The sequence below is a fragment of the Mesocricetus auratus genome, unplaced genomic scaffold (assembly GCF_017639785.1).
Source record: "Mesocricetus auratus isolate SY011 unplaced genomic scaffold, BCM_Maur_2.0 Super-Scaffold_100676, whole genome shotgun sequence".
Taxonomy (NCBI): domain Eukaryota; kingdom Metazoa; phylum Chordata; class Mammalia; order Rodentia; family Cricetidae; genus Mesocricetus; species Mesocricetus auratus.
In genome coordinates, this window is record NW_024429266.1 from 158,247,448 (window position 1) to 158,259,946 (window position 12,499).

The window sequence follows — 12,499 nt, forward strand, 5'->3', positions numbered from 1 at the left end:
GGCAGAAACAGGTGGATCTCTGTGAGTTCGGGGCCTATCTGGTCTACTGAGTGAGTTCCAGGACAGCCTTGAAAGCTACAAAGAAACCCTGACTCTCAAAAAACAAGAAAGAAAGAAAGAAAGAAAGAAAGAAAGAAAGAAAGAAAGAAAGGCAATGGACTGTTCTATGCAAAGGAACCCCCTCCCTAACCCCCATTTCTGCAACTGAGACCCACAAACTGAGAGGGATTTAGGTGAGACAAGTTAACTTAGTGATAAGAAACTCCAGAATTTCTACAAAGGAAAGGACTGGGCCCAAGGATTACAGCTCATGAACTAAAGTGTGTTTGTATAGAATTATATATTCTGTGGAGAATTAGTGGCAGCAAACAGCTTTCCAGACAATCTTGGGTACTCAATATCTTTGCATCTCATGTTATTTATACAGCCTGACTACCTACAATTTTACTTCATATTCTTTAAAATTAGTTAAAGGCAGATCTCTGTGTGTTTGAGGCCAGCAAGTGCTATACAGTGAGCCCTTATCTTAAAATAAATAAATAGGTTTAAAATGTTATTTGAAGCTGTTGCATTTTGCTAAAAAAATTTCTTTTTGCCTCAACAAGATGCATGTGGGAAAGATGTAGAACAAACACACACACACACAAACCAGAGAGAAAGAGAAAAGAGAAAGAAATAAAAAGGAAAAAAAGATGGCTTATACTTTCTTTTTGGTTTTCGAGACAGGGATTCTCTGTATTGTTTTGAGCCTGTCCTGGAACTTGCTCTGTAGACCAGGCTGGCTTCAAACTCACAGAGATCCGCCTGCCTCTCCCTACCGAGTGCTGAGATTAAAGGTGTGCGCCACCAACACCTGGCTTAATACTTTCTTGAACAAGGAAATACCTGAGGATATCAGGCTGCCATTGCTTGCCATGATGAACTGACTTTTTGCTTCCAGAGTCACTAGTTTGGAGACCCTCTGTGCTCCAGTCTCCGTTAAATCCATTGCGATATCGTCTAAACTTCTAGCTGAAGGAATTTTTGCCTATGAAGTAAATAACATTGAATTGAAATTAGCACGATCACATTTTAAATCAATGCAATGATTAAGTTACTATGCAACCAAACATGTCAACACAGAGCAATTTAAACCTTTAAAGTGGCACTTTAGAAACAAGAGAAAACTTTTATTTTGCACATGGATGGTCTCATTAAGTATGCACGATTCAATGGCTAACTTTAAAATGTCACCAGCAGTGTCACCACTGTACAAGCATATGCACACCAAGTCTCACAACTTTTAAATCAGACACACACACACACACACACACACACAGCTCATCTTTTATATATATGAAAAAACAAAATAGTGGGTTTTTATATGTATTCTGAGAAAATTCATTTCAGAACAGGAAGGAAAAGGACTGAATTTGTCCCCAAAGAAGACCTCCAGTTACTCACTTTGCTCTGCTTCCGATCCAGGTAGAATTGATGCTGGCTAATGGCCATTACCCAGATGGACTTGATGAGAGAAGAGTTTGCATACCAGGTTTGTACAAACAGGCCACTCTGTCCAAAGGTTCTTCTAGACACTGAAATCCTAAAACATGAAGAGAGCCGTGAGATAGCCATCCCCGGGCCAGCAGCACATGGCGTGTTCCTGGCAGGCAGTGTCGTCACGTCACACAGCACCTCCCTTCTCCGTCTTTCGGCTGCACAGACCAAACCTGACAGGGGCTTAGGTTCTGATGTCGTCCTTTTAGAACAAAACCAGTCAGCCCCCAAGCGATCTCTGTCTAAACTCTCACAACTCAAAGCTGGATAAGGAGTTAGTCAAATGAGAAGCTGTACAGAAACAGCTAGTTAGAAACCACAGAGAAGCGGGACTACCGTACGTGGGAAAAGATAAAGGCGGTCATTTAAAGACAGCCACAAGGCCTGCAGAAACGGCACCTGCCCTAGGCGAAGAGGGAGCACCTCAGGCTTGGGTAGACTCAGCCTGCAGGGGATGAACTTGATGATACTGGCTGAACATGTGTAAGCCCCACCATGGTCCAGACTGCTGCTTGTATTCCAGGTGAAAAGAGGAAGGGCAGGCAAGGAAGACAGTCAGCGGGAAGGGGGGAGAGGGAGGGGGGGAGAGAGAGGGGGGGAGAGAGGGGGAGAGAGGGGGGAGAGAGAGAGAGGGAGAGAGAGAGAGAGAGAGAGAGAGAGAGAGAGAGAGAGAGAGAGAGCCACAGGGAGGAGGAGGAAACTGGATGGAGAAGGCAGAGAGGGCAGAAGGGCATGGAGTGTGTGTGTGTGTGTGTGTGTGTGCGCGCGGGCGTGCGTGCGTGCGCTAACGTTCTTTATAGGAACTGGTTAATCTCCCTGGTCATCGTTTGGTCACAGCAGTTTCCTCCCATCCCTCTGACCTCCAAACGCCATCTGGGGTCTAAAGAGTAACTTCTGAAGGTTGTCAGGGACCTACATTGTGACCTCCATTCATGAGGATAACTTTGACAACTGTGTTGATTTCTCTTTTTCAGGACCCAGGAACACTCAAAATAAAAAAAAAAAAAAAGCAAAGCACAGAATAGATTATTCTCCTAAGAAGTTAAACAGCCTACAAGATCCTGAAAAGAGGCTTGGGCCATGGTTAGTCCTGAAGGAAAACACAGCTCAAACAACCTTGGCTAGTTCATACACACACTGTAGATCCTGTTACACAGACCAGCCCCAGTTGCATGGGCAAGAAACTGGACTCATAGGTTTTTTTTAAGCATATGAAATTGGGCTCCAAACACATTGTATGTGTATATATGAAGTTCTCAAAACTAATAAATACTATATTTAAAAATCACACACACACACACACACACACAAATGCTAGAGAGAATGTGCAGAAACTGGAACCCCATATATCGCTGGTAGAGATGTAAACCAGCTAGTGCTTTGGAAATGACTGACAGTTGCCCTAAAGTTTAAGCACAGTAATTCTTTGACCCCAGTGACTCCACTAGGAAGTAAATTTCCAAGAGAAATAAAAAGCAAATACAAAAAAAAAACATGCACACACATTCACAATATCCCACACAAAACTCCTATCTTTACCTTCGAGGATCATGCACCTCCACCGCAAATTTCTTCTCACGGAAATACAAATTTTCCAGCTGCTTCCATTGAAATAGCTAAAAAAAAAAAAAAAAAAGAGAGAGAGCCATGTAGCCTTCATTACTCTTGTTTTTACTAAGTCTCTTAACCCAATGGTTGCAGGTTCCCCAGAGGGACAGGGATGAGGTCAAGTGCAAACTGGTGATTTATAAACTTTTTACTAATCAACTATCACTCCAAACCACTTTATTCTTTCTTCTGACAGCAATGTTTACCTAGTAAATGTCACCTCACCAGCTCATCTTTCCTGAATAACAAAACTGAGCATCCGCAGAGCACATATTCAGTTTTTCCCCTGACTCAACTGTATGACAGGAAACCTTCATCGATCACTGTAAGCTCAGACCGTCTGCTCAAAGATGGAGACTTGAATGGAAAACTACGAAAGGGGATGTTTCAACCAAGATCAGCGATAATATTTCAAAGGCATGTAAACTGAAAGTAAAAGACATTCCCAGGTTGAGGTGAGTCTGCTAAGCAGCCTCTTACCTAGCCCTAAGCCCCCGTAAGTGACATAGGCTGAGCGCCAGGAATCGGGGTGAGGGCTGACTCTTGTGGCTTTCTTAAATTGGGTGCCTCCAGGTGAGGTCAGAGCTCCCAACCTCTCCTGTTCTCCAGCTGCCTTTCTGACTTTGGACTCAGGAGTGGTCTGCCATTTGGATGCAGACAGAAATTTCGTTGGAAATGTGTATTCAAAAAATCCAAATAATTTGAAAAAATGCATATTGACAGGGTCCAGCATACCTGGCTGTATTTTTTTCAACCCCTTCATTAAATCCTGGACTGATGCAGCCTTTACAAGCTCTCATCTTGGACTGGGTGGTCGGCCCTTCCTCTCCTCCAGCCCCGATGCACTAGGGTCTGCCTCCACAGTAACAACAAAGCCTCTTAGCACACAACTAGTTGTCTAATTAAGAAACATTGCTCTGTGGCATGCAGTCAACAAACACATTTCCCGAAAGAAAAACAGAAGTTTGCACAAAAGCGGGCCCCCAGGAAGATGGGCTGAGCTGTAGGGTTGTACGGGGACACAGCGTTCAGACGGGACCTTCGACCCCAACAGCACAACAGACCAGCGTGCACCAAAGACACACAGCTGTCTGCAACCGCCCCCCTCGCCAGCTTCAAAGAATTAGTAAACACATAAAGCTACATACCAATGTCCTACAGCGTCTGTGGAGCTGATGTTGTCATTTCCTTTAATCCAGAAGCTCCCCCAAATGGGGCAGAAACATGAGAGGAAGCCCCGGGACCCTGTCTGCCTCCCTAGCCCGATAGCAGCTCCGGTGCCTTCTGAGTTTCATAAGACACTTAGGTGTAGCTCGGTTTCACAAACCGAGCCTCCCACGGTTGACACACCACTGACATCAGCCACTCTGCCGAGGGACACCTCCCCAGCACACTCTTTCCCATCAGGGAGAGGGGAGCCAGGTTCTCTCTGGTAGATTTTCTCAGAGAAGACTTCTAAAATGGGGCAGCCTGGACTCCCACGGCACTTCCTGGGAGGTGAGCCGACTTTGAATCCAGGCACGAATTTCACCCAAGGCAGTTTGAGGAAAACTTTTTACCCAGGTCTGCTCGCTGGCACAGGAACAGGTTCAACAGGAAGAGTCAGAAGGCAGCCTGGCCGTGTTTTCCTTTGCTGTCCATTCCCACACACATAAAACCAGGGCTCCACTTGAAACCTGATCTCTGAGAGCCGCCCCTCCCCCTCTTATCACTTACAAATGGGAAATGCTAGGCTGACTCCATTCACCCTCCCAGAGCAGAGGCCATGCTGGCGCCTAGCAAGAAGAAACTCTACTTAGAAAGTGAAGGGCTTCGACGTATTTACAGGGAGTCGGAAACAATCTCATGGCAACCGGGTTTGCAAAAGAAGTTATGGGAGACAGGCAAGGTTTCGGAAGAGATGGGAAAAGCTCCCTTCTCCTCCAAAATCTTGAAAGGTTATGCAAAAGGTGTCTTTAGATATTTGCCTAGAACTGTGTAAAAGCGAGCTGTAAGTGCCCAAACTGAGCTCGCTACCTGAGTGGTGGATTCGAGCTAGAGTGTACTGTGAGTGAGACAGGAAACCTCAGCTTGAGAAAAGCCAAGGTGAAGTTAAACTGACAAAATTAGTCAGTGTCCACGTGCATGGCTTTGCCTGAGTTCTCATACATTTTTATAAACTAGTCCTCAAAACTTATTCTCGAATTAAAGTAATACTCGTTTCTCAAAATTAGGAGAAAGTTGACAGGATGACACCAGTCCGCCTGTTCAGAGCCCAGATCTTGGTTGTCTGGGAGATTCTCTAGAAATTCCATGTGACTACAGTGCGATCCTATCGATGCTTACAGTTGCTGCGAACGCTTTTTATTGTAGCTGCACTTGATCTAGCTGGTGACGAGATGTAAGATTAGCTTTGTTTGATGGGTCTTTTTTTTTCTTTTCTCGAAATGTGTACAATCATTCTCCCATCGCACTTTTCCATTGTTTCTGAGTGCCTGCTTTCAAGGAGGTAGGCGAGGCCCCGAAAGTCCAACTGAGGGAGGTGGAAGAACCACCCTGGAGGGTGCACAGTGTGCTGGATCTAACAGACTGCCAACTGGGGATTTCAACCAGGGCCCTCGGGCTCTTCTCTTGGTCCAGGGCATAATGTAAAGAACAAACCAGAGGCTCCCTCCAGCCATAACCATGTGGAGAGGTTATATCAATGGAAAAGGGAAAGGGGATTAGTTAGGGAAATAGCCAAGGCAACCTGACTGGGTTAGAACTTCCTTAGAGAAGCAGCCTATGAAGACTTTTTATCTCTGAGAAACGAAGAAGATGCCAAGGGAATTTTGAATTTGAGGAGAAGATTCAGGCTCAAAGGAAGCAGCTGGAGACTTCGGATTTGCTACTGCTTGGAGAGATGTCAGGCAAGGTATGGTGTCAGGCATGATATAGTGTCTGATGAGATAAGACAGTGAAAGCATGCATTTGTGTACACAAACATAGTTGCAATTCTCCAACTAAAACAGAAAAAAAAATTGCCCAAGTCAAAATCCTAATCTTGAAGACTCTAAAAAAAGAGGAAAACAGGAAGAAAGGGGATACGATTTGTTTTCAGTGGGGTTCAGAATATGGGAAGGACATGTATGTTATGAATCAGTGTTCATTGTCAATGTGTACTTAGTAAAATCCATGCATTTGAGAATCTGTTGTTTAAAAGTGATGCTGCTAGTTGCAAAAGGGAAATAGCTGAAGGATGAAAATAAGACTATTAATTAGGTCTTCCAGATGTCTCTCTACTCTAGACTCATTTACAATGATTAGTTGTCCCCTTTGGAATCAACAGAAGGAAGTGCATACATAATTGGTAGCCGACAGCAGTCTTGGGTTACTTTGATATTGCAAAAGTAAATAAATAGATAAAACAGGGAAAGGAGGGAGAGCATAAATAATGTCAATGAAGACATAATCAAGAAGTCACAATAGGAAGATATATCTCAAAGTCATTAGTCATCTGTCTCCAAACAAAGAGGAGCTAAGAATTTGAGCACTGAAGTAGAAAAAGCATGGTGTATCAAATACTGTTTTGAAAATGAACTTGTGTAAAACACCGCACACACACACAGTTCTCTTTCTCTTTAGACACAGGAAGCTGAAGTCTTTAGTGGAAAATTGCTACATTGTGATACCACTGTATTCAAAGAAAGAAGTCTCTTAAAAGTTCAAGGCATTTTGTTGAAATCAATAGTTATTGTTCAGTTAGGTCCACCTATTACAAAGGTTCCTGAATAGGGCTGGAGAGACCACTCTGCACTGGCTGCTCTTCCAGAGTTCAGTTCCTAGTACCCAGAGGACAGCTCACAACTGCCTGTAACTCCAGTTCCAGGTGATATGATGCCCTCTTCTGACCTCCATGGCTACCAGGCACACTCTTGGTATGCAGACATACAGGCTAACAAAACTCTCACACACAAATAAGTATGTAAAAAGCAAAACAAAACAGATTGATATTTTTTCAAGGGCAGGGGTCTGAAGGGCATTTAGGAAACAGGTCTGATGTATACCAGTAGACTTTGACTCATTCCTTCTCAATGACAATGTTTTTTTGCTATTGTTAATAGTCATAGCCCTGGCTGTCCTGGAACTCACTATGTAGACCAGACTGGTGTTGAACTCATAGAGATCCACCTGTCTCTTTGCCCCCAGTGCTGGGATTAATGGCCTGCAGTACCAAGCCCAGCTCAACAGTATGCTTTGAACACCTCCTGTGGATGAGACTCTTTACTTGATAAACAGTGAGCAGGTTCCGTCCCTCATGCCATACACATCAGCCTGTCCAGGTTTGCAATTGGATCCATCATTCAGAGCTGTGCTAATCAGCGAGGTACTTGACTTTCCTAAGCCTCAGTTTCCTCTTCTGTTAAATGGACCAATGATGTCTGCCTCCAAAGGTTATGCAAATACAACTTGTATAGGGTACTTGGACCAGAGCCAGGCTTGGCATATGCAGCAGTGAGTGTATGTGTTGTGAAGGGCTCGCTCTACACTTGGCTTATTGTTACTAAATGGATGACAGCCACTTAAGAGCAGAAACAGAGCTATCAACAGCTATCTGACTCCACATTTGCCCCTCCGAAGAGGAAACAGCTCAGTGGTTCTGTTGACATAGCTGGGTCATCAGGCCTCTCTGTCTGTGACCACACTGGACTGGCAGTGTGGATCTCTTGGGTGGTTTCCTGATGCATCCTGTAGGGAGGAAATCTGTTCTTCCATCCTGTACCTGGTGGTCATTGATGAGTACAGGGACAGAGGGTGGGGTGTTAGCCTGCTCTGCAGACAGACTGGGTAGCACATTCCCTTCAGTCTGTAGTAGCCAGGAAGAAGGAATGTGCCCCAGCATGTAGAGGAATGCTGGAGAGCCAGCTGCCTAGGGCAGGGGGGTTGCTTGAGGGTCACAAGACCCCTCCCCCAGGGGAGGGGGTGGGATTTGGACAGAAACGATCCAGTTCTGTTTTAAGGCATGACAAACTGTGAGTAAACACCACATAGGTCTGATGGTAAGGTAGAGTAGGAAAAAAAAATGTCGCAGGAGTTGGGACTTTTCATTGCTCATAGTCCTGTAGGTTAATCATTTAACTGCAAATTCACATGGAAATGACTAAATTCAGGATAGTCACAGCCAAGATACATCAAACAATGAGTCACTCTGATAGGGCTATCCCCCGGTGTGATGCGGAGCAAAGCAAAGGAAACCCAGCATCTTTGACTTACTCTGTTTCATGCTAAAGGTTACAACTGGTGAATAAAGATGTTGCTAATGCCTTCTGGAGCACTGAAAACCATGGGCACCGAGTCTTCCCAGCAACCAGATGTAGAAGCAGCAAGACAACCTGAATCCCATCCAGGAGAACACACCGGCCAACTCACCCAGTCAACAGGGATGGATCTGGGGTTTACATACAGGCAGAGCTCCAAACCCCCAGCATTGTCCCATAGCACACCACTTCCGTGTTTTTAGTCAAGGAGGAATCTATAGGGACATTTGTATTTTTAACAGGAGGAGGAAGAGGAGGAGGAGAGGAAAAAGTGAAAAGGAAGGAAAAGAGTAATATTTACACTTCAGGTTAAAAAGGACAGAGGAGGCAACTATGGCAGCCATTTGTGGAATAGGAGAAGGCTAGTCTTAGATGAATGTTAATCCTCCTGCCTCAGCTTATCAAGTGCTGGGATTACAGATGTCCCCTGTCCCTCAACTTCACTTACTACTGGTGGTTTGCAGCTAGTGGTAACTGAACCATCCCCTCCACCCACCTCCAGGCCATCTGGTGATGGGAGGAGACTTGGCTAATGATCACACGGGAAGGGAGGATGCTGCCAGAACACAGCACTACACACAGGACAGTCTCATACTCCAAAGGAAACAGTAGTCCAGCTGGAATTGAGAAACGCTGCGTTAGAGGGCGATATCTTGTGCTATATCTAGGCTCTGAGAGCTAGAATATGTAAATAAGATGCTTTAGATTTTTTTTTTTAATCGTAAGTTTCAGAGTTCTGTTTCTTTCAGTTAGATAATACTTTAAGATCAAAATGATTGTTCATGTACTTTTCTAAATACAAATGCTGCCTGTTAGAGGGATTTACAATACTTGATTCAGACTAAAGAGCTCCCGCTAAGAGCATCAGCTGTGGTAAGTGGTGGTGCATACCTTTAATCCGAGCACTTGGGAGGGCCAGTCTGGTCTTCAAAGCAAGTTTCAGAACAGTCAGGACTATTACACAGAGAAACCCTGACTCAAATAACCATGGGGGAGGGATTCCAATAGAACATGCTCAGAATCTGAAAATTATTTTTTTTAGGTGTGATCTCATAGTTGTATGTGCATAAAATGTCACCTTACATGCAATCAATTAAACATTCTGGCTATTTGCAAATAAGTTTAGATGAAAAAGTTCTGGTTATTAAAAAATGTATCATATGAAAACCAAACGTCTAAAATGGTATCATCTCACCTGAGTCTCTCCTGTGACCAAGTCTCTAACCTTCCAAGGCTGAGGGACTGACTTCCTCTGTGTTAGAACTTGCGTGGGGACGCATGCGCATGTGTGTCAGACAACCAGGTTTGGCACGGTGCTAATCCCAAGTATGGCCACAGATGACCAAGGATGGTCTCTCTCTGTCTCTTCCTCTCCCTGCCACCCCACCTCTCTGACAGGGACTCAATGTTTCTCAGTCTGACTTCAAACTTGCTCTGAGGCTGAGGATAACTTTGAATTCTGACCTTCATGCCTCTGTGTCCTGAGTGCTCAGATCCAAAATATGTCTCACCAGGCCTTGTTTATGAGCTACTGGGAATCAAACTTAGGACCTCATGTATGCTAGGCAAGCATCCTGCAAACTGAGCTACAACTCCAACTCTACATGTCATTTTCTTTGTGTATGAACAGAACAATTCTACCACTGATTAAGGGCCGGGTGTAACTAGCAACAGTGTGACCAGTGGGTTATGTGGCGGTCCCTACTATACAGAACCATTTCCTCTTCTGCAGAGAACACCTGTCACTCCTATGCCAGGAGCCCTCTTATTCTTGAAGGTGTGGTTAGTGGTCTACTGTAAACATTTACCCTCCCTCCTTCCCAGCAGCCACCAGGTACTTTGGAAGCATATCACCATTCAGGTCTCAGCTAAAATATCACTTTCCTCAGGGAGGCCTTCCCTAAACACTAAATGTCTCTCCCCACCCCATGATTGTCCCTCTATATCATCAGTTCTTCCCAGAGGCGATTCAAAGTTTACAATTACCTGATTTCTTTGCTCACTCGTTTCTCACCAACCATCTCTCTAGACTAGTTTTGGAGATACAAATAGGCTAGCAGCCACAGCTTACCTCCTCCAGAGTGTGTTTTGACATTTCTTTTTGGTCACAAAACAACTTGAGTTATAGCTTTGGCTGTGGCCTGCCAGCATCAAGATGAGATGGGGACTTCCTGAAGGACAAAGGGCTGGCTCCAGAATGCCTTTCACCTTCTTTGACAATACTCAGAGGAGTCTTGGAAAGTTCTCATCACAGAATTATAGACCCTAACTGTGCTTAAGCGTAGAGGTGAAGAGAGATGTCATACTACACAGTAAAGTATGGTGTGGAGGGGGATACATTCACTCCGAACAAATTCCTTTAGCCCACAGGGTGCCTACAGCACTGTGAGAGTGTAGACAGAATCTTTTGAACTTGATAGATGAGAAAATGAGGGCACCGAGAGGTTAAGTGGCAGTTCCAAGTCAGCCAGCTGGTCAGTGGGAATGCAGAACTGGCTCTTGTTTCAAGCCCATGTTATAGGGTTGGCGGCCTCCTCCCACTGGCTCTGCAGGTTTTAACAATCAGATTGATTATTGGTGTGGCTGGAGCGTAATTACACACTCTCCAAACAGGATGGACTGGTCTCCTGACCACATTTTGTAATCAGTGTTCCTCTTCACACCAGACAGCATGTTGTACCGGTGTAGAAGGTGGGGTTGGACAGAACATGCTCTCCTGCTCTCCTAGCGTTAACTTGCTCTGGGTCAGAAGGACCTTCTGTGTGGCCCATGTGACAAGCTGCTGGTGGAAAGAGCAAGGAGTTGTGACGGTCAAGATGCCTGTGATGAGAGACACAATCAAGGTGCTGCCTTCAAGTAGAGGAAGGAGCCTAGGGCTGCTATGTCAAGGGAACAGAAGGCTCTTTTATCATGCTACAGTGTAAAAAGATGCTGATCTTGAAAGGCCCTTCGTCAGGATGGTCTAGATGATGCCTCCACTAGCATCACTACGTCAGTCTTCCATCTCTACTCTCCTACAGGCCCTGTTTTCCCAGGTGAAGTCCTTGTGTAGGGTCAGAGTTCAGTCATGACACACATACTAATGCCTTACTCACCCTTTGAAAGACATGTTTGCCCCTGGAAATGCTAAACTAGCTTTATTGCTAAAGAGAGAAGCTGGGGGTGCAGCTCAGTTGGTAGGATGCTTGCCTAGTATGCACTGAAGCTCTGGGTTTGAACCCCAGTACCACATAAGCCTCATGTGATGGTATACACTTGTACTCCCAGCATTGGGAAGTTGGAGACAATAGGATCAAAAATTCAAGATTTCTTGCCTACACAGCAAGTTCAAGGCCAGTCTGGGATGCAGGAGACCCTGTGGTAAAGTCATTAATTCAGTATTTTTCTCTTCATATATAGCACGTCTTCATGCATTCTGGGTAACGAACCAAGGAGAAAAGGGCTTACAAGGACCTAAATCTAGGGACTCCTACTATACCAGAGCTGCTTTGCAGCAATGCTGGGTTCTTCTCTGTCAGTAACGCCAAAATACTTCCCAATTGTTATCTTTAATTGACTATCTCCCTCACTCCACGGAATGGTTAACAGTTACCTAGTGATGTCTGTTTATCAGGTATGGGGAAGCATATAATGTCATTTAGTTCTCACACCCTCCCCATGCAGATAAGGAAGATAATTCTAAAGAGAGATGAAAACCATGCCCAAGATCACACAGCAAGTAAGGCTTGGCCATAGTTCAGTGGTAGAGTGCTTGCTTAGCTTAGCTTTCTTAGGTCCTCATCGTGGCAAGATGCACACAGACATATACACAAACACGCACAAATTCATACATAGGCCCAAGATCACACAGAGAAGCGACACCGAGGCCAGGCTCCATGATGTCTCCCCATCTCTTGACCTACATCATGGAGCTTCACTGATGGAAGTTGCTTGTTGCCCCTCAGCCCCAGACTGGCAAAAAAGTTAAAGCTAAAATAAATGAAGCACTTGCTAGTGGTAGTAAACAAACACAGTACTCAACGTTTAGAGGCAATAATTAACAGACATTATCTAGACAGGCTGGCAGGCCTTTGCCAGCG

At 44.8% G+C, this 12,499-nt stretch overlaps 1 protein-coding gene across 1 annotated transcript in view; it reads right to left on the bottom strand.

Annotated features, from left to right (window-relative positions):
• The window catches only part of Frmd4b (FERM domain containing 4B), a 189,310-nt gene that overhangs the window by 21,367 nt on the left and 155,444 nt on the right, over positions 1-12,499 (bottom strand). The window contains 3 exon segments of the mRNA XM_040737352.1: positions 886-1,027; positions 1,444-1,582; positions 3,076-3,152. Coding sequence (XP_040593286.1) covers positions 886-1,027; positions 1,444-1,582; positions 3,076-3,152 — 358 coding nt within the window.